This window comes from Notolepis coatsorum (assembly GCF_963971535.1).
Source record: "Notolepis coatsorum genome assembly, chromosome: 13".
Lineage (NCBI taxonomy): Eukaryota > Metazoa > Chordata > Actinopteri > Aulopiformes > Paralepididae > Notolepis > Notolepis coatsorum.
The window spans coordinates 90,018,750-90,042,115 of record NC_140177.1 but is presented as its reverse complement, the minus strand read 5'-3'; the positions used below and the strand labels follow the sequence as shown (position 1 = coordinate 90,042,115).

General features: G+C 42.5%; 1 protein-coding gene across 4 annotated transcripts in view; it reads left to right on the top strand.

Moving 5' to 3' along the window:
* The first annotated feature begins 5,439 nt into the window (after positions 1–5,439).
* The window catches only part of dnajb6a (DnaJ heat shock protein family (Hsp40) member B6a), a 36,935-nt gene continuing 19,008 nt past the window's right edge, over positions 5,440–23,366 (top strand). For all 4 annotated transcript variants that reach the window (XM_084328098.1, XM_084328099.1, XM_084328100.1 and 1 more), the window contains exons 1-6: positions 5,440–5,590; positions 10,511–10,640; positions 12,411–12,520; positions 16,318–16,383; positions 17,063–17,155; positions 21,040–21,186. In XM_084328098.1, the coding sequence (XP_084184224.1) occupies positions 10,576–10,640; positions 12,411–12,520; positions 16,318–16,383; positions 17,063–17,155; positions 21,040–21,186 (481 nt within the window). In that variant the 5' untranslated portion in view covers positions 5,440–5,590; positions 10,511–10,575. The remainder of the gene's footprint in view (positions 5,591–10,510; positions 10,641–12,410; positions 12,521–16,317; positions 16,384–17,062; positions 17,156–21,039; positions 21,187–23,366) is intronic.

The window sequence follows — 23,366 nt, the reverse complement described above, 5'->3', positions numbered from 1 at the left end:
GCTGCTGGTGGGCTTGACATTCCTCCTCTTCCTGTTCCTCTTCTAGGTCCTGGAGTCTTCTAGCCAGTCTCTCGGCGACGTAGGCCGGTTCTTCCCGGTGGCTGGGTCTCGTATGGACCGGCCGAGGAGGGGGGTCGGAGACGTAGACAGGATCCTCTTGTTGGCCGGGTCCCGGGTCGCTTCGTCGGGTAGGGGAATGTGCCCTAGACCCTTGTCGTGATGATCTCCGGGAGCTCCGTGCGGAGAGAGGGGGTGTCGCCATGGCAATCAATTGTTCTATCATCTGCGCCTGCAGCCGGTCGCGCTCTGCTTCGCGCTGGGCATGGGCGGCGGCGCGCTCTGCTTCGCGCTGGGCATTGGCGGCGTCGCGCTGTGCATTGGCGGCGTCGCGCTGTGCTTCGCGCTGGGTATTGGCGGCGGCGCGCTGTGCATTGGCGGCGGCGCGCTGTGCATTGGCGCTGGCATGGGCGGCGTCGCGCTGTGCATTGGCGCTGGCATGGGCGGCGTCGCGCTGTGCATTGGCGGCGGCGCGCTGTGCATCGGCGCGGCCTCTTTCAATGTTCTCTTCCGTCTGAAGGCGTCTGGTCTCCAGTTTTATGCGGTCGTCTTCACTCCTTTGTTGCGCCTGGAACCGCTCTCGCTCGGTTGCAGAGTGTTTGCGTTCACTAAGGGCTTGCGCTTGGAGTTGCGCGTGAAGGCGCTCTCGTTGGTCTGCAGCTTGTTCGCGCTCGCTCGTCTGTTGAGCCTGAAGGCGTTCTCTTTCCATGGTAGAGTGTTCGCGCTCACTAAGCGTCTGTGCTTGAAGTCGCTCGCGTTCAGTGGAGGCTGCCAGGGTGGCGATGAATGCCTGCGCCAGCATCTGGTCCGCTTCGCTGGGGGATGACACTGACAGAGGTGATCGGCTTCTGACAGTGCTCGTTGGAGATCTGTTCTCTTGGCGCGCCCCGAGGTCCATCTCCTGGGCGCGCTTCTCTTCTGGTCGTGTGTCGGGTTCTGTCCCTGGAGCGCTTTCTTTATCCTGGAGCTCTCCGGGGATTATACCGTTGACGTTGTCTGGGGGTATAGTCATGTCATGTCCCCCCTGGTCCCCCCCGTGAGCTTGGTCAGTTTCGTTAGAACCCACTAGGGTCTCTACTGGCAGGGTCGCCTGGTCGGTAGGATTTGACATGCTTTGACTCTCCGCTTTATCCGCATTTAACGTCTGTTTAAAGCTAGGTATTAGACTGACAGCGTATTCCTCTAGATAGGGAGGTGGCTGACGTCTGCGCTGCGGGCGTTCTAGCTTGGGAGAGCCGCTTGGGGAGTGTTCACCGCTGGCCATGGTTAATATCAATATTATATTAGATATTACACTGATACCATCCGGCTCGAAGGACCAATTGTAACTGAGGGGTACAATTCCCTGACTGTATTGAGAGTATGGTATTATTAACCACTACTTAGTTATGTACTTTAATTACTGGCCATACAGTACATGAATATATATGGTGAACACCCACACAAGAATACGGCAATGACACATAAAGTTCTATTTAGAGGATATTTATTATTATCAGAGCAAGCAACGTTAGGTTACAGATTGAGAATTATACTTGCGCTTGTAAGGCGAAGAACACACGTAAAGTAGGTCAAGAGCGTAAGTCAATGAGAATAGTAAGATGGGTCTAAACTGACGCCACCTGTAGCATAGCAATTACATAAGGCACACTAGTACCAGCTGGAGACACTGGGGGGTTCCCTCCGGGTGTAAGCCGGCAGGGTAGAGGAATGTTCGGGTGCAAAGTCTGGGTCAACGAGGAATAACGAGGTTCCAAATACAGGAACCAGTGCAGTACTCCCTTGATCGGTAGACAAAGCAACAGCTATAATCCAGTATGCCCGACAGCATGGATGGAAGCTAGCCAGCCTCCTCCTAGAGGCGGGCTCGAGGGATGCTCCTCACTGGGGTAGATCCCACACGATAGTGGGGTAGACGGTTCTCTGCTCCAGCAGTCACGGTACCAAAGCAATATAGTCCAACCAGAAAAGGTTCTGCAGTCGCCGGGGTAGGTTCTCCGGTGTACATATCCAACGGTTCTCGTCTAGGACTCCTCGGGTGGTGGCACGAGTTTAGGCCGCCCAGCCTGGATAAGTGCACTAGCTATATACACGACGAACCGGTGGTAATGCTGGTCACTGAAGAACGGTAGCCGCACGATACACTATAAATGATAGACTATTACTTCACATTAGAATAAGTCGAACTCAACGATACTGCGTTAAACTCTGACACTTTAGCAATCTATTCGCACGCGGTTCTCAAGGCTCTATTCAGAGGCAAAGTTGCCCACTTCACGGCACGTTGTCTCGTGGTGAAGGCTTTACTAGTAATGAACGAACTGCTGCTGTTTCCACCTGCGCCGTATTTATACGTAAGGTGAATTATCTAGTGCCAACCTCAGTTCTGTCTCGTATTACTGCGCAAACCTGGACATGTTGAGACATGCCTTGGCGTTGCCTTTGAACTTGCCATTGGGGGTATGGTCGTTGGCGCCTAGGGGTCGCTGTCCAATAGGAGAACGAATATTATGGTCTGGTTTGTACCCAGGTAAAGGGATATTCCGTGTATATATACAAATAATATACAAGGGATATCAAACGATATACAAATATTATACAAGGGATCTCAAGCAGGAAATATATATATTCGGTTTAATCTGACCCTTTGTAACAATGACCCTACGTCAACCTGTGTAGGTTCTGTCCGAGCCAGAACCCAACCTGAACCACGGCAGCAGTTTTGGGCCTGAGCCTAAATAAATGTCCGCTATAAAAAAAAAAACAATAATAATTTAAAGGTCACAGTGAGGCTGTCATTCTAGTGCTGTTGTTATAGTGAGTGCTCAGTGGCCAGGCACACGTCCACTATGAGTCAGCGGTTCATATATAAAAAAATCTAAATAAAAGAATAAATAAATAAATCAAACCCGACCCGATTCAAGCCCGAGGACATTAAGATAAATTACAGCCCGGCCCGGCCCGAATCTGGCAGGTCGGGCCGGGCCCAATCAAGTTCACGCAGAGAATCAAAGCTCTACCCTGGACTGCTTGTGACAGTATCTTAATAGGAATATTCTGTTTCTTTAAACAGAGAGGATTGTTCTGACCCCACTCTCTCTCTCTCTCTCTCTCTCTCTCTGAGGCTTAATCCATGATGTCTCTCTACTCGGAGAGCAGAATTAACTGAATTACTTGAGACCAAACTGACCCAATGATATAATGAACCAAGGTTTAGATTGATTGATTGATTGATTGAAAACTTTATTTAACAGATTGCAGAATGGGTACAATACAGTACGGCTCAATACACACAATTGTTAAGGGGATGCAGACCAGAGAAAGATGTTTGTCTTGTTTACATCAGGGTCCCCCATTTTCAATTCATAGTGACATTTATGACATACACAACATATATGACATCATGACATTTATGGCATAGGGACATACATGACATACAGGTATATAGTACTGTTACATTTGTGACATATACGATATGCAAATATACAGTACTGTTACCCATAGATCCTGACAGAGAGTATATACATATGATGGGGAGGAGACTGTACATTAGGACTGGGGGTGGGTGGGTGGGTGGGAGAGAAATATACATACGTGGGGAGAGAATATATACATAGGTGGGGAGGAGACTGTACATTATGAGGGGGTGGGGTGGGTGGGAGAGAAATATACATACAGTGGGGAGAGAATATATACATACGGTGGGGAGGAGACTGTCTATTAGGAGGGGGTGGGGGTGGGGGGGTTTGGACATTTACGTGGCAGTTTCGAATTGCAGTCTCCCGTAGGTGCTCTTTAAGTGGGTAGTGATTCACATTCCTTTACAGCTTTGGGTAGGGCATTCCACATTGATGTGGCATAATTGCGAAACGTGTTTAGTCCCTTGTTTGAGCCGAATCTGGGTTTAACATGATTTGTGGAGCTCCCTCTATGATCGTGGTATTCACTGACCTTTGGGAAGTATTTTGACATGTACATGGGTACTTTGGTCGTGTAGTGAATCTTGTAGACCAGGCCCATTGCAAGTTGCTGTACTCTGTCGTCTACTCTAAGCCATCCTAGGTTGTCAAAGTGGGCAGGGGTGAGGTGGGTTCTAGGAGTAAGGTCAAGCAGTAGTCTGACAAGTTTGTTTTGAGATGTTTGTAATTTAGTTTTTAGCGCCTTTGAGGTGCTTTGGTACCATGAGGTGCAAGCATAGTCGTAGTACCCTTGAATGAGTGCTCCTGCCAGAGTCTTCAGTGTATTCTTGTTTACCAGAGAGGAGATCCGGTACAAGAATCTAGTTCGTTGGTTGACTTTTTTTTATTACCTTGGATGCCATTTTGTCACAGGAAAGATTTGCCTCTAGGATAGAACCTAGGTATGTAATTTCATCTTTCCTTGTGACAATATTGTCACCCACTGTAACTGAGAAGCCATCGGTCTTGCTAAGTTTGTTATTTGATCCGAAGAGAATGGACTCTGTTTTACCCAGGTGTAATCAATGATAGTTTGTTATCAGCGAGCCAGGTGCAGATTCTGCCGAGTTCTGAGCTGAGGGTTTTTTCAACCTGTAACTTGTTCTTGTCAGACATGCTTTACTTGTCTGAACGTTTCTTTTTCCTACCTCTCCCCTTTCGGTTCTGGTGTGAATTGGTGGCATCATGGCGGTCTAAAGTGTACTTTACAGTGCTTGGACTGTGAAGGAACATGATTGTGTGACATTGACAGTGAAATAGGCCTAGCTAGTTTTTTGTAAGGAAAATTACATAAATCTCCTTATGATGGCTCTATTCTATGGTTTATAGAGCATAATGATGACTTTGTATATATTTAATTTGTTTTATGGGTATTTTAATGGCCAATTGAACAACAACATCTGAAATCTCTTAAATATACCACGTGTTCTAATAATTTTGGCCACCACTGTACATTGACATTTAGTCAATTAGCGGACACTTCAGAAACTGGGTACAAACATTTAACATTTTTATTTTGAACCCTCCTAGTCAATTTCTATTATATTCTTTTCTGTTGCAGTGTTTTTTTTCAATAGTATGAATTTCCACTATATCAAATTTCCAGTAATTTTATACCCAAAGTCACTTTGATAATAATAATAATTGCATAATATCTCTGGCCTGTTCCAGAGATTATGTTGTCATTTTATTTTGTATTCATGGGTATATTCAATATATTAATTTATGTATGTCTATACATATTCATACACAATATGATTATTATGAATTAACAGTGCACTACAACTTGCACGCAATGTAGCCATCAACGTGCAATAGCGTGTTGTGTCCGTGGTGGCGCTGCCACAACCCTAGCTGGTGGACTGACCAGTCTAAACACCATCGAAGAAGAGGAGATCTGATCGTAACAGGACGTTGCGTCAAATCTACAAAACAACCTCAAGCCAAGGGCTGCTGATCATGAAGAAAATTCTAGCTAATGGTCGTTTTTGTTAAGATGTTCAATAGCTGATATTGTTTGTCATAAATATAGTAGAGCTGTTGGGGGAAAACTGACTGGACTGCGGGCGGCTAAGGTAATTTGACAGCATAACGGATGTTTGTATAAGTGATAACTAGCGGACGGGTTGATGCCTGGTTGTACGCTAGGCTAAGCTAGTAGAGCTAACGTTCGCTAACTAAATCGTCATAGAAACAAAATGCAAAAAAATCGATGCCGCTAACGTTAGTCGTCTTCATTTGTCAGATGCCCAGTCTGATTCCCAACGGCATTGGATAGCATACACCACACGCTAACGCTAACGGTTCGGATATACATCTCTCCCACCCAGGCATCCTTTGTTGTCGTGTTTTGAAGGAGAACAGGGTTAGCATGTTAGCTAGCTGTGAAACACCCTGGGCTGCTGCTAGGTTTCTCCTGCAAGATCCCACTCGTTTATTACGCAACGCGTCTGTTTTCCATGCGTGTTTCACGATTAAGCTAACGTTATATCTATTACATCTACTAACATTAGATAACATGATTCAGTCGGTGTTTTTTATGCTACGACTAACGTTGCTAGCTGTAGCTAACTGCGCCAGACGGCTATTGACATATAAGCGACTAACGTTAAGCTGCACAGCCCGCTCACCTTCAGCCAGCTGTCAGTGCAGTTACTAGATGATGCACCTTAATATACACAAGGTGGAGGAGAGTGCAGTGCTGCGAGGTACTACACTGATGCAGGCTCATCTGAAGTCAGAATAATACTACACTGATGCAGGCTCATCTGAAGTCAGAATAATACTACACTGATGCAGGCTCATCTGAAGTCAGAATAATACTACACTGATGCAGGCTCATCTGAAGTCAGAATAATACTACACTGATGCAGGCTCATCTGAAGTCAGAATAATACTACACTGATGCAGGCTCATCTGAAGTCAGGATAATACTACACTGATGCAGGCTCATCTGAAGTCAGAATAATACTACACTGATGCAGGCTCATCTGAAGTCAGAATAATACTACACTGATGCAGGCTCATCTGAAGTCAGAATAATACTACACTGATGCAGGCTCATCTGAAGTCAGAATAATACTACACTGATGCAGGCTCATCTAAAGTCAGAATAATCACCATTATTTAGCTGTTGTAGTATTGATTGATTGATTGAAAACGTTATTAACATATTGCAGAATGGGTACATAACAGTACGGCTAAATAATTGTTAAGGGGATGCAGACCAGAGAAAGACTTTCGTCTTGTTTACATCAGGGTCCCCCACTTTCAATTCATCATAAACAGTATCAACTTGTGACTCTCCTGTGCATAACTTCCTGAACCACCTGCTACACTTAATTTGGAGCTTTGATAATGTTATTCAATTGTAAGGTAGCAGAGACATTTGACTTAACTCACACTGGTTTAAGTCTTTGTCAACTGGTCAAGTCGACAATGACAGAGTGGGCTCAACTGATAAGGAGTTTTTTTTTGTATAAACTATCACACACGTTGTAGGTGCAAAGGGTGGGGCACTTTCCAGTAAAGATAAGGACATCTTGGAAATTGTGCCCAATTTGAATAGCTTATATTAGTGAATTTATTTTTTGTGGAAAATACACATAAGGCAATACTAGGTCTTGTAGGCAATATTTCCATTTCATGGGGATTTCACATGTACAGATAATTGCCAACATCCAGAAACTACTGTGGTAGTTTTTAATCCGTAACAATAAAACACTAAAGACAGTGGCAACAAATAAATTACTTGTTGCTACTATAGACATAATAGTGAGAATAATTAAATTAGTTTTATGTTGAGTACATTTATAATTTGCTGCATATTGAGGTGAAATGTAAGTTTTAAAGATGTTTAAAATCAATAACAATCCAGCAGTGAGTGGTTGCCATGGTAACCATGAACTCTTTGCAGGTGAAACATGCATAAAAGCTTGGAGATTTTTTTTTTTCTATTATGAAGTTGTCCTTTTTGACCAAATTAACCATTCTGTGTTGTCAGTTATTTACCAGTGACTTCAAATATGAAAGAAGGAAATTATGATATGTATGACAGATTCTTAAATATGGAGATAATGGGTCTAGCCTTATTAGTCCCCATTATCAAGATGGGGGCAGATGAACCGACTTCTCTTTACAGACTTTGCAGCCTCCCATCTAATGGGAATTCAGCACAACCCTCTGCATGTACAGTGCATTCTCCCATCACATGTGTAAAGCACTCCATTACAGTATAATACAATGTAAAGCGTCAACTCATAATTAAACTCATAACTAAATTATGTCTACTTTTCATATGGTAAAATAGTTATGTTTCTATCTGTATATAGGCTTATGGAAAAAATACAGCCATTGCAAATAACCCCTGTATTTCCATTTGATTCCTGTTAATGGCCATACATTCTCATTAATTCCCATAGTATGTTTTCACCTTTTGAATATTTCATTCATTCTGCGTTTAACAGGAAATGGCGATAAAAAGATTCTCCAGTGTTTATTACATTTTAACAAACAAAACAATATTGTTTTAGTCAGACTCAGAAATGTTTTACCGTAGCAGAACCCCCTCTTGGTGTCTTCAGACCATACATGGTATGGTTAGGCTATACTGTATGTATTGTGTATTGTATATGTTTTTTTTTTACCTTTTATTTATTTAATGGGAGTACATTTATTAAGAAGATATTCTTTGCATTCTTCAATGGCCTGTGGGGATGAGTGGTTGAACATGCAGGAGAGGAAGACTTACAGACAGTAACCAAATTGAAGTGCCTTGATCCAAGGCATTTAAATATGTATTTCTGTTAGGGCTGGGCGATATAATGATAACGATAAATATCGCGATATATTTTAACACTTTAACTGCCGAAAACGCCGGAACTCGTCATTCCCCGCCATGCTCAAGTTGCAGAGGACGCCGTAACTCGTCTTTGATATCAATATTTCAAAAATCTGTGATCGAAATCATATTTCCGTTCCGGAGCCTTGACACACAGTGCTGATCTCCTCTCAACCCTCTAGCGGTTCAAGAGCGCCATCTGGTGGCCGATCGGCAGATCGAAACCGGATATCAACCTTTGAACCGGCAGGACTCACTCCATATGGGGTCCGGGCACTCGCTAATGTTAGAGAGACTCTGTCTTCACACAGTGTACATCGATCAGTGGAAATAACTCGAAAAAACAACATGATTTGGACGTATATACTATTATACAACCTGGAAATAGATCGGGCATTTCAACATCCCATAATCGAAAACTGTCTACTCCACGCTGATCGCCCAACGGCCCGAGGAGACTGGGGTGAGTTTTAGCGTGTAGTATTACCGTGTTCGATATAAACTGCTATGATGAACATATGACCCACATTAGATGAATGGTATAACGTTGCCCACGGAATTATAAACGCCCCCTCGCCCATCCGGTCAACATCAGATGACGCGTAGTAAATTCTAGAAGTACGTACATAGCCCTGCAAAGAAGGGGAACTTCTCCATGTTAAATAGAGCTGGCAAGGGATGGTATATCATGCATTTTAACCTTGGGCAATCAAAGTGTTAATAATCGATATCGAAAAATCGTTTTTTTTTTTTTTTTTATATATATCCTTTTTTAATTTTATATTTGTGACCTGCAACAGGGCAGTTTTTAAACCAGAGACAGTGGACAGACTTGTCTTTCTTGCCTGCAACTTAAAGTAATGGCTTTCCTTGTCCAAATGACAATACTGACCAAATTGAGATTTATTTTTCTCTTGTCCATTTATTTTGTTTGCTTTCTAATTTAAAATACAGTTTGAAACCGTCTGTACACAGTAGGCTATGTGTGCTAGCAGAACTAGACTCCAGTCACGAGTCACGGTGCACATGTGCGGTGGTTTGTCCACCAAAAAAGCGCCAAAAGATAGAAAATAAACTAGCAGAGCCAGAACTGTTCAACTCCCCTGGAGCCACAGCCAGCAGAGAAGCCGGTTTACTTTCGCTTTTAAACCAGCTGCAGCCTGAGAACTGGAGTGTGAGGGGATGTAACACTAAAGATGGCGGCAACGACAAAGAATTGCTGCAAAATAAACATACATCTGTTGTTTAAAAAAAAAAAAAAAAAAAAAAAAAAAAAAAAATATATATATATATATATATATACTTATAACAATTTCGATAATTATCGATATCGAGAAATATGATAACATTATCATATCGTTAGCGCGATATGATTTTTTTCCATATCGCCCAGCCCTAATTTCTGTACACATGTTGATATAGGTTAGATCTCTCTGCACATAATCTGCACACCTGCACTGTTGGGTTAGGTGAATTACCATTGGCTCACTCGTTGTGCACTGCAGCCTATATAACTGTTTTCTGTAGAAATCCGTTGACTCCTATATTAGATATAATGTCAATATCATGATGCAATTTGCCAATAACTTATTATTACATTTGTTTTATCTCTAGTATTATATTAAATAAATGTATATAGGCTACCTATTTATAACATACTTCTAATAAACGTCTGGTATCTTTTATAAATCCAAAAGGGAGAAAGAATGCCCAGCATACCCAAAGAGGCGCTGAGTCGCTGACTATTGACTTATCTCAAGTTCTGCCCTATTTTCTTGATCCTCCAATCACAACTGTTGCTTTCCTCAATGTGACAAGAGGGCAGGGTTTGAAATGGCACTATTGGAAATTAAACTGGTAAAAAGAAGAAAAAATGCTTACACTTCTCCACTTGCTCTGGCTTTTGTTGTTGTCTTTTTTTTAATTTTTTTTTATAAATGTCACAGCAAGTAGAGGAGTGTGCAATTTTTCCCATATTTTTTTGCCTGGAAAAAGTATGAAATTCTCAAATGGAAAATGTGTAGGAACCCTGAATTTTTAATGTCCTTTTTTAAAATAAATTCACAGGTTGGTCCTTAAGTCTAAATTATGTGTCGTTTCTTCCTCTTAGGTATCCTCATATTGGTTGAAGTCTAAATTATGTTCTTCCTCTTAGGTATCCTCGTATTGGCTGAAGCTCCTCCCCTCGTATTGGTTGAAGCTCCTCCCCTCAGCCACATCATGGTGGAATATTACCAGATATTAGGAGTCCGGCGAGAGGCGAGTGCAGAAGACATAAAGAAAGCGTAAGTGGCTGCTGGCTACTACATTCTCTCCATCAGGGCTTGACATTAACTTTTTGGCTCACCAGCCACTGTGGCTAGTGGTTTTCCAAAGTCACTAGCCACTCAGCATTTTCACCAGCCAAAAAACACACACACACACACACACACACACACTCACACTCACACACACTCTCTCCAAATATCCAGGTCGTTTTTATAGTGTAAAGTTTGGCTACTTGAGACAGAGAGAGAGAGACTCTCATTACGCGTGACTCAAGTAAGCGCGCACTGCGTTCCGAGAGAGAGAGAAGGATACTCTCATTACGCGCAACGCAAGTAAGCGTGCACTGTGTTCCGAGAGAGAGAAAGAGACTCTTCACTACGACGCTGCATGGTCTACCCGCCAAAGTGGCTGGTAAGAGTGACAGAGTTACATGCCACTGCCGAATTCTACCCGCATTTGGTGGGTGTTAATGTCGAGCCCTGCTCTCCATTATTGAGAATTTTCTATTATACTCTTATTATCTTGGACATTTTGTAGGGTTCAGAAATAAGCTTATTGGTTGTTCTCTTGGCAATGACCAGGAACAAGCATTTACTGTAGATGCTAGGGATGCACCGAATGGGAAATTCTTGGCCGAAACCGATACCGAAAACCGTTGGCCGAAAACCAAAGGCCGAAAATGATTCATAGAATAGAATTTTTTTTTACCAATGTTGTTCAGCTACCTGATTATGGAAAAATATATGATTATGGCAAAACTTAACTTAAATAATAAATAATCACTATTATGGGTCTTTTTGTATCACAAACAGTACTGTATTTGCAAATCTGGTATGTCATAAATGTATAGATGTAGCAGTACTGTCTATCTGTATGTCATGTATGTCATATTATGTCCTGATGAATTGAAAATGGGGGACCCTGATGTAAACAAGACGAAAGTCTTTCTCTGGTCTGCATCCCCTTAACAATTGTGTGTATTGAGCTGTACTGTATTGTACCCATTCTGCAATCTGTTAATAAAGTTTTCAATCAATCAATCAATCAATCAGAGAGAGAGAGATAGAGAGAGAGAGAGAGAGAGGTAGATAGATAGATAGATAGAGAGAGAGAAGACATGTGGACATCTGTGCTCTACTGAGCGCACCTTTCTAGTCCCCAGATGAATGTGCTCTCTTGACTTTGGCACAGTAGACGCGTGACGTGTATGCTCGAGAATGATAATAATAATGCTCTTCAGATTATATTATCAACGACAGACAGCGTCAATGTGAGAAACACAACCCCCCCCCTCCTCTCGCTCTGAAGAATATGCATATTAGATCACTCAGTGATTAACCGCGACGGGCATATAGTAAATAAGGATATAAAACATTGCGCGCAGAGTTTACATAGAAACAGCGCGACTCCCCCGAGTCCCAAGAGGAGTTTTCACAGGCTGCACAACGCAGGACTGAAGAGCTCACGTTAAGCATGTAATGACTGAAGCCGCGTTTTGATGACATCATCACAACAACACGCGTTAGGTTACAGGTTTTTTCTGTTTCGGTGATATATTTTCGGTGAAAAAACTCTTTCGGCTGAAAACTTTCGGTGGCCGAAATTTCGGTGCATCCCTAGTAGATGCCTCAGCCCCCTCAGCCCCCCCATCACTGTCCCCCCTCTGTCCCCATTGTATCTTCACTGTGCATTAGCAATGTCCTCGTATTGACATACTGTCTTTCTTGTATGTTTGTTTTGTTATGGAGAAAAATAAAAAAAAATTTAATTCCTTATTTTTCCTCCAGGTACAGGAAACTAGCCCTGAAGTGGCACCCAGACAAGAACCCAGATAACAAAGACGAGGCAGAGAAGAGGTTCAAGGAGCTGTCTGAGGCCTATGAAATCCTGTCGGATGGTCAGTATGAACTCACATTAATACTAGGATGTTGGTCCTTTCAGATGGTCAGTATGAACTCACATTAATACTAGGATGTTGGTCCTTTCAGATGGTCAGTATGAACTCACATTAATACTAGGATGTTGGTCCTTTCAGATGGTCAGTATGAACTCTCATTACTACTAGGATGTTGGTCCTTTCAGATGGTCAGTTTGAACTCCCATTACTACTAGGATGTTGGTCCTTTCAGATGGTCAGTTTGAACTCGCATTACTACTAGGATGTTGGTCCTTTCAGATGGTCAGTTTGAACTCACATTAATACTAGGATGTTGGTCCTTTCAGATGGTCAGTTTGAACTCTCATTACTACTAGGATGTTGGTCCTTTCAGATGGTCAGTTTGAACTCAGATTATTGCTAACATGTAGATCCTGTCAGATGATCAATGTGAACTCATTACTACTAGGATGTTGGTCCTGTCAGTATGAACTCTCATTACTACTAGGATGTTGGTCCTTTCAGATGGTCAGTTTGAACTCAGATTATTGCTAACATGTAGATCCTGTCAGATGATCAATGTGAACTCATTACTTAGGATGTTGGTCCTGTCAGTATGAACTCGCATTACTACTAGGATGTTGGTCCTTTCAGATGGTCAGTATGAACTCTCATTACTACTAGGATGTTGGTCCTTTCAGATGGTCAGTATGAACTCCCATTACTACTAGGATGTTGGTCCTTTCAGATGGTCAGTTTGAACTCCCATTACTACTAGGATGTTGGTCCTTTCAGATGGTCAGTTTGAACTCGCATTACTACTAGGATGTTGGTCCTTTCAGATGGTCAGTTTGAACTCACATTAATACTAGGATGTTGGTCCTTTCAGATGGTCAGTTTGAACTCATTACTACTAGGATGTTGGTCCTTTCAGATGGTCAGTTTGAACTCAGATTATTGCTAACATGTAGATCCTGTCAGATGATCAATGTGAACTCATTACTACTAGGATGTTGGTCCTGTCAGTATGAACTCGCATTACTACTAGGATGTTGGTCCTTTCAGATGGTCAGTTTGAACTCAGATTATTGCTAACATGTAGATCCTGTCAGATGATCAATGTGAACTCATTACTACTAGGATGTTGGTCCTGTCAGTATGAACTCTCATTACTACTAGGATGTTGGTCCTTTCAGATGGTCAGTATGAACTCTCATTACTACTAGGATGTTGGTCCTTTCAGATGGTTGCATGCAAAATATATGCATGCTACAGTAGGTACACTCCTGCCATTGCCTTTGACTAAGGCAGTGATGTAACATCTGGAGTTGGTCTTCAGGCACCTGTCTGTGGCCGCCCACTATTCCTAAATGGTTAGGATAGTTCAAATGCAGAGGAATCATTTCACCACAGTGATGAATTAAGTATAACTTAAAGGTGCTATAGATAACATCCAGCCACTAGATGCCGCACTAAAGCACCAGCATGTTATTTATCCAACCAGGTGAATTCCACATGGGGAAGTAGTGAGGGGATACATGTGCAAAAAAACAACATTGGACCTGCACATTTTTTTTTAATGATAAATTCATTAATCAATCATTTTTTAAGGAGAAAAACAATACTTATATTTCATACCTTTTCTAAAAGCTCTGTGAATGTATCATTTTTTTTTAATGATTTTAATGATGATAGCACCTTTAACTTAATAGAGATGTAGTTCAAGGAGATGTCAGATTACTACTACGACACATCAGACCCAGGGCACATACCTCTCCACTTGGTCTGAACACGACACACTGACAAGGAAACAAATTGCTTCCCGTCATCAATAAAATCAATTTGACTTATCATGTCTCTCATCCCATAATAAATTCCTCGGGCTGTGATCACATTAAAGTGTGACGAGAAAGGGTGTTGTCTTTCACCGCCCAGACCTTTATTTTAGATGTATATGAGCGGGAATGATATGCAGCAAAGGTTGATGGCCGGATTTGAATTTAGCGTTTAGGAATGGGGGGGGGGGGGGGGTTGTGGTTCGGTTGAATGTCTTTAACACATCCAGCGGCGGAAACACTTTCCAGCGTTATTGGCCGCCATGCGTTGAGCGCCAGACCTCACTGTACAGCGTTATTGAGAGATCAATATTTCATTTTTTCGCCATGGCATTCATAATTCATATATACACCCGCGACGCTGCAGCTGGACCCTATAGGTGACGGCAACGATGGCTCAATACCGGTGGATGGTCGGGCGAGTTACACTCGCCTACAGGATGTGGCCGATGTGCGTCGATGAAATTCATCCATCCGTCACATATCGTTGCGGGACTCCCGACAGACAATATGTACATAATGGATCGCTTTCTAAACGTAATAATCGATATGATTTCGGCGTTTATTGTGACATACAAACCGGAAATGGACCTAGGCGATCGGTGTCGTGTACTTGGGATATTTCACCGCCAGTCTCATTGACCCACGGTAAGAGGAATATAACGTTATTTTCAACCCGATTGTGAGTTTCCTTGTGAGCAAACCGATCTGATCAATATATCACCCAACCTACATAAAGCATTTACTGATGATCGGGGAATTATAAACAACCCCCCCCGCCTTTCCTTCATGCATGATGAAGCATAACGTATACCGATCATATACATTTGAATTTTTTAATATAGCGTGTATAGGGAAGAAACGCCAATCGATAATCTATACATGCGTTTAGGCCTATAACTCACGTTCTAGGAATTACTGCAGAAAACGATAAAAACATACTTATATTCTAGAAGGTATTAACACAACAATGTATGAATGAAAAAGTATAACGTTCCCACATCCTGAACGATAGATAATCGATGTTGAATGGGCCATAGTAATGTCAATAATGTCAATATAGCAATACAATTAAAAAAGTTATAGCCCTGCAAAGAAGGTAAACATCTCCATAGACTTATAGCGCTGGCAGAGAGGGGCATTAGATGGGCATAACCCCCGGCGGGCAATGTGTTAACCAATCACAATCGTCTAGAGTGGTGCTAAACTCGAGGGATGGGAGACGGTGCCATTGCAAAACAGTGTAGGACAAGAGGAGGATCCCGACTGAGAGAGTCGGCCAATAGGAACGGTATACCCACTCCCAACATCCTGTAGGTCAGACTACTAAGGATGTAACGGTGTACTGCTCAGTTCAAATCCAGTTCACGATACAAGCCTGGTTTCACGGTGCATTCCCCTCTTTCATGTCACTGTGTATTATATAAATACACAAATATGCCATACCCAATTTAAGAATTCATACATGTTATTGCTATGGTCTAAAATAGTCCGGAAATATTAGTGAGGACAACAAACTCATCGAAAAACTAGAGTGCAAAAAAAGACCTCATCATCAAGGATAAAGGCTGGAGCTGCTCCATAGACAATGAATTGGGTAAGAAAGACTGTAAAGTGGACACTGAGTGCGTGTTCTGTGTATACGGATACATCTTCTGTTGGAAGAAGTGAAAACGCTACCATAGAATAGCACTCATTTGAGTATAGAAACTCTTTCTGTGGGTCCACAAAATCAGAATCCCAGTATATGGAGGAGCTCCAGACTTTACACTTGATGACATCACAAGTTTGGTTCTTAGTTCTCTGGTTTCTGGCTTTTGGAGAGTATCGACTGTTCATAAATATTGACTGAACTCATTCCTTGTTCCATGGAAATAGCATTGGAATTCTCAATTTCTGGTCATGTGAAATTATTTGAATAAATAAGTAAACGTTGATACTGTGTTCAGTGCTACAATGATGTTTGTCACTTCTCCCCTGCAGTCAGCAAGAGGAGTATGTATGACCGGTACGGCAAAGAGGGGCTGCCGGGGAGCAATGGCGGTGGAGGTACGTTGTTGATCACAGCAATGGTCACCGTGAAAGAAAATGGGCAATGATATTATATCAGGGTTCGCACAAGGTCCTTGAAGTGCTTAAAGTGCTTGATTTTTTAACAAAAAAATTCAAGGCCTGGAATTCCTTGAAAACAGCCCATTTTATAACAAGGTGCTTAAAAAGTCCTTGAAATGCAAATCAACCATTCACATTGAACGTTTTGTTCATCAATGATAAAAAAAAATCTGAATCAAGAAATTAAATTTTTTTTATCTAAAGTGTAACTAATTGTCGGAAATTGGTTTTAAGCCATACACTTATTGGATCAGATTTCTTTTCAATAAAAAATGAAACGGCATTTAAAAGTGAATTGTATCCTTTTAAACGCCCTTTTAAAATGAAAAATAGTGCTTGGGAAAATACTTGAAAGTCCTTGAATTACATTTAGTAATGTCTGTGGGAACCCTGTATATAAGGAGCAATTGACTTTAACAGTGGCGATGTCGCTTGCAAATTAAGATAAACCATGCTCCACTTCTCCTTTTGTTAAAGGTTTTTATTCAACTGCACTTTTGCCCTTTTATGATACAAGCTACTTTTTTTTGTTTATACAGTCATGGTCGATTCATGTTCAGTGTACTGCGTATTACATTTCTGAAGATGACAAATTTGATCATATCTTTTATTGCAGGAGTACATTTCCAAAACGGAGATTATTTCCGGAACCCTGAGGATGTGTTCCGGGAGTTCTTCGGTGGCAGAGACCCGTTTGCTGACTTCTTTGGTGAGTTTACATTCTTTACGGCTTTTAGTGAACTTCCTATTTCCAGCCAATGTTGCCTTCTTTTCTAATCATGTAGGCAAATGGCTTAAATGTACAATTTATCTCCTAACAGTTCCACATTAAAATGTCCTAGACCTATGTTATATATTCTGTTGAGTTGTGTACTTACATTATCCCAAATGTTTCCAACAATGTTCAGAACCTGAGAAGTCTAAGTTCAATCAAGAACATGGAGCGTGTTCTGTTGTTTTCGTCTCCTTACGCCGTCTTCGTAGTGCTTTTTAACAATGAAGACAACAACTTCCATGATCCCAAACGGTAGTTTCAGCTCGTGTTGAGAGGAAGCCATGGAGCGTTTCTCTACTTACTTTGAAACATCTTTGGTAACTTGTAGAAGATGACAGAAAGGCAGCCTTTGGTCGAGAAGAAGGGTAAAACAAATCCAGTCGTCATCATATGATGTTCTCAAATCAATGAGTAATTGTATAAAAAAAATCATTAAAAAAAGTGATTTCAATATCACTCAAAATTATCCGGATTTATCATTTTTGCCATAATCGAGCAGCCCTACTATCAGTCATGTAGCTGTATGGTTGTCTTTATCAGGTACTTTGAATGAGCCTCTATAATCACTGCGTTCTTGGGGTTCATTCATTCCTTGCTCTTGTTCACCCATGCGTACGCACGCTCACTCCATTGTTTCCTCAGTCAGACAGTTGGCCATGTGTTACGCCCACACACTTAACAGCTGTTCTAAACCTCCCCATCCCTAATGTTGCCCTTCTGATGTTAATGTTAATGTTAATAAAACATGTTGTTGGGGGCTGATCTTGGCCTGGCAGTTATTTGGTTATTCAGTCGGTAGACAAAAAGGTCCCTGTGTAAATGGAGTAGCCCTGCCTGAAGTCTAGTGAGCCTGAATATCTCCCTCCACCTGAAGCCTAGTGAGCCTGAATATCTCGCTCGGCCTGAAGCCTAGTGAGCCTGAATATCTCCCTCGACCTGAAGCCTAGTGAGCCTGAATATCTCCCTCGGCCTGAAGCCTAGTGAGCCTGAATATCTCCCTCGGCCTGAAGCCTAGTGAGCCTGAATATCTCCCTCGGCCTGAAGCCTAGTGAGCCTGAATATCTCCCTCCACCTGAAGCCTAGTGAGCCTGAATATCTCCCTCGGCCTGAAGCCTAGTGAGCCTGAATATCTCCCTCGGCCTGAAGCCTAGTGAGCCTGAATATCTCCCTCCACCTGAAGCCTAGTGAGCCTGAATATCTCCCTCGGCCTGAAGCCTAGTGAGCCTGAATATCTCCCTCGGCCTGAAGCCTAGTGAGCCTGAATATCTCCCTCCACCTGAAGCCTAGTGAGCCTGAATATCTCCCTCGGCCTGAAGCCTAGTGAGCCTGAATATCTCCCTCGACCTGAAGCCTAGTGAGCCTGAATATCTCCCTCGGCCTGAAGCCTAGTGAGCCTGAATATCTCCCTCGGCCTGAAGCCTAGTGAGCCTGAATATCTCCCTCGGCCTGAAGCCTAGTGAGCCTGAATATCTCCCTCCGCCTGAAGCCTAGTGAGCCTGAATATCTCCCTCCGCCTGAAGCCTAGTGAGCCTGAATATCTCCCTCCGCCTGAAGCCTAGTGAGCCTGAATATCTCCCTCTGCCTGAAGCCTAGTGAGCCTGAATATCTCCCTCGGCCTGAAGCCTAGTGAGCCTGAATATCTCCCTCCACCTGAAGCCTAATGAGCCTGAATATCTCCCTCGGCCTGAAGCCTAGTGAGCCTGAATATCTCCCTCGGCCTGAAGCCTAGTGAGCCTGAATATCTCCCTCGGCCTGAAGCCTAGCGAGCCTGAATATCTCCCTAGAGTGGATTCCCCGGCTTTAGCTGACCGGGAGATGTTTGGGTTCAAATCCAGGTGGGTCCTGTATATAGCATACATACTAGTGTTGTCAAAAATATCGAAATATCGATACTGAATATTTAAAATGGTTTCGATACTCATTTCCCGAAGTATCGATACTTTCTGCAGTACCGATACCAGCTGGCTTGCTCCCGCAAGTTGTTGACAGACAGACGCGCTGCCAGAGCACGCTTGCCCTTCCGCCTCCTCCTCCTCCTCCTCAGAGACCGGCAACAGACACAAGCTGCTGCTGCAGCCTCCTCCCCCTCACAGCCGGGAGTTTGTAAACAAAGCTAGCTGTCGTTCCTCCGTTAGCTTATGCTAGCTAGCTGGCCACATTTATAATTACTTCATGGAAACGGAGTAACGTCAAGCCGAGCCCACCCACACTACACCAGTACACGCATGAACTCGACACAACGTTACCCCGCCTCCATGAAGTGTCCAATTAGCAGCAATGTTGTTGAAAATGTAACGTTAATAAATGCTCCGGGCGGCGGGCATAGCTCCGGAGAAATCTCTCTCTCTCTCTCTCTCTCTCTCTCCCCCTCTCCCTCTCCCTCTCCCTCTCCCTCTCCCTCTCCTCCCTCCCTCTCCCTCTCCTCCCTCCCTCCATTTAAACATATAGACTCACCTGAACCTGGTCTCTCCTGGTGGATAATGAAAACATGTCATTTCAATACAGCTAGCTCATGCATTATATTTGCTTGCATTAGGTCTGAATAAACCAATGTATGACTAATAGCTTTCTAACATTCCATACAGGCAGAAACTGAATTAATCAAAAGGGTGTCTCTCTCGGGTCATAACTAGAAAGGTGCGCTCAGTAGACCTCAAATCTCCAGCAGTCTCTCTCTCTCTCTCTCTCTCTCTCTCTCTCTCTCGGGTCATCATAACTAGAAAGGTGCGCTCAGTAGACCTCAAATCTCCAGCAGCCACTCTCTCTTTCTCTCTCTCTCTCTCTGATCTAAAGATAAACAAAGGGTTTTAAAAGTGTTATATTTATCTTCTCTTATAGTTTAAAAAAAATGTGTTTAAAAAAAAAATATATATATATATATATATTTTTTGGTATCGAAATGGTATCAAAGTATCGATACTTTTCAAGGTATCGTATCGAAGTCGAAATTCCAGTATTGTGACAACACTAATACATACCCATTGTTCTTATGCAAATAAAGAAATAAATCATATACATTTGACAGGTTGGTTTGAAGTCAAAAAGACTTTCAGGCCACAATCACCACCATGTGAAAGAGTTGCCCATACTTGATACTTGTTAAAGGGATATAGGTCTGATTTTTGGAACCCTAGCGAGCCCTACATGCTACTTGCCATTGATGCTGTTGATTGGTAGAGTTAATCATGTTCCCCATACTAGCTTGAGAAGAAAGGTAAAAAATTAGTAATCATGTTTAATGATCGTGATTTCAATATCAATCAAAATAATTGTGATCATGATTTTTGCCATAATCGAGCGGCCCTACTATCAGGCATGTAACTGTATGGTTGTATCAGGTGTTTGGAATGAGCCTCTATAATCACTGTGTTCTATAATCACTGTGTTCTATAATCACTGTGTTCTATAATAACTATAATCACTGCGTTCTATAATCACTATAATCACTGCGTTCTATAATCACTATAATCACTGCGTTCTATAATCACTGCGTTCTTCGGGTTAATTCGTTCCTTGGTTCGTTGCTTTGTTTTGGGGTCAGGGAGCTTGACCCCACTGACTTTGCATTAGTTTGTGGCCAACTAGCAAGAGCATAAGGTTGTGCTGAGAAAAGAATAGACTGATCAACATCATCATCATCATCATCATCATCATCATCAGTAAGTAGGAAATAGGGCTATGGTTCATAAAATCAGAACTATCCCTTTAATGCAGTACCATACTTAAACCATGTGTCTCCTATAAATTGTTCTCTTTCTGTCTCTTTTTGTCTCCTTCTCCATCTATCTCTCCCTCTTTCACCCCTTTCTCTCTCCTAGGTGGTGATCCATTTGGTGACGATCCGTTTTTCGGCGGGGGGAGACGGCACCATAGTCGGGTCAGTCGGAGCCGGACAGGCGGTCCGTTCTTCGGGGGTTTCGGTGGTTTCCCTCCCTTCGGTGCCGGCTTCCCTGCCTTTGACCCCGGTAATGAATCAATCGATCGTTGAATGTGAAGGGAAGTTGATGTGTTTTGAATCGATGCCAATCAACTAGAACGGTAGTTGCTAACCTGAAGCCTCTGTGTAATCTGAGAAACCCAGCAGCTCTGGCTGGAAGTGGTGTTTTGCTCCAAAGCCTTTGGGAGTTCCTTTGGGAAGTTGAATGTTTATGGGGAAGGTTTGCGTCTCCCTTCCGTGTAACATTGCAGTGAATTACCACAGCTAGGAATCCAGTGTTTAAACGCAGATACTCGAGAAAACCTGCCAGGTGACGTCACAAACGGCACATGAATTACACCTGTGTACACTAGAGGCTGACATGTGAGTGGATTTTGACTCCCGCTCCTTCCCACTCCCACAGAAATAATCCCATCCCATCCCAATCCCAAGTGAGAGTTTAGAAAAAATCCCACTCCCTCCCACTCCCACAGAGGACTGATCCCAAATCCGAGCCAAACTTTTATAGAATCCCACTCCCATCCTACTCCCGTTTACCAATCCTGCTCCATTTTTCTTCCTCAGTATAAAATATGCAGTACATGGGTCACATCATGTCTGTATGGCTGTACGTTAACTTTTTTTGCACATAGCACTGGTGCTACAGAGGTTGATAGTTTTGTAGCACAGGCCAAAATTTTGTAGCACAAGTATAAAACATGTTATATTTGTAACAGTCACAAATGTCCCATTGCCGTTGTGTCCTTGGTCAAGACACTTAACCTACTTGCCTCGTATGAATGTGTATGCATGTGAATGAATGTTGGTGGTGGTCGGAGGGGCCGTAGGCGATGATTATTCGCCACGCTTCCGTGAGTCTGCCTCAGGGCAGCTCTGGCTGCAATTGTAGCTTACCACCACCGGTATGACTGTGTATGAACGAATAATGGACTCTGTGAAGCGCTCTGGGTGTCATGAAGAGCGCTATATAAATCCAAGCCATTATTATTATTATTATTATTATTATTATTATTAAATGTGCCTATTGTATTTGTGTTATTTTAGTGCCATGTTTGGCTGTCATTTTCATGCTGACAAGTTGACGTCACACAGCCAGACACGTTACGTGTAAGGAATTATGGGATTTGGTGTTGGGTGTATGGACTCTACTAGGGGTGGGAATCACCAGTTTCATCACGATACGATACGATATCGATTCTTTGGACAACGTCACAAAGTCTGCCACGATACGATGCAGGTGCCTGCAATCGATATGAGACAATAAGCCCATTTAACACAATCAGTAACATTTAGATCAACTCAAAAAAGGCAACGAAAATATAATTTGAAATTTTTTTATTTAGCTCTTCCAGACATTTAAAATCTATTGTTTTTAATACAAATATACCTCATGTTCACTGTAAAGGGCCACGTTTTGATATATTGAGCTTTAAACTTGAAATAACTAAGTTACATTTTTTGGAACTCACAACACAACCTAAAACCCCTCCCTACCTCCCTCTCCCAAACAGTTCCTAATTTTTTTTTATGTTGCATGATCATGTATACATTTATTATGTATTATATTTGTTATGTTTAAATATCAACATCTGGCCATCCTCAGTAAATACTATCAAACTCTTTTGACCTCACCTACTTAAAATCATTGACGTAGAGAGAGGGACAGAGAGGCTGAGGCTCCCCCGCCCCCTCCCTTTCCTCACTGTTTTCTCTGCCTCTGAGCCGGGTTAGCTTAGTTTAGTTACTAGGGGTGGGAATCACCAGTTTAATCACGATACGATACGATATCGATTCTTTGGACAACGATACGATATTATCCGATATCACACAGTCTGCCACGATACGATACGATACGATTCGATTCAGGTGCCTGCGATCGATATGAGACGATATTATGTGCCCATTTAATACAATCAGTAACATTTAAATCAACAAACAAAAAAGGCAATGGAAATATCATGGCATTTTTATTTTTGAGCTCTTCCAGACATTTAAATGAAAAACAATCTATTGTTTTTAATACAAATAGACCTCCTGTTCACTGTTTTTGGTTCATTTCTTTTTTTTCTCGATATTAATATCCTATTCACTGTCACAGAGCTGTATTTTGGCTGGAAAAGCATATTGGGAGTCCCAAGGTGCAGTACCAGCCATATCCTGTTAGTGGGGCTATCCCCGAGAATGCACCCTCCCAGTCCCCACTTCTCT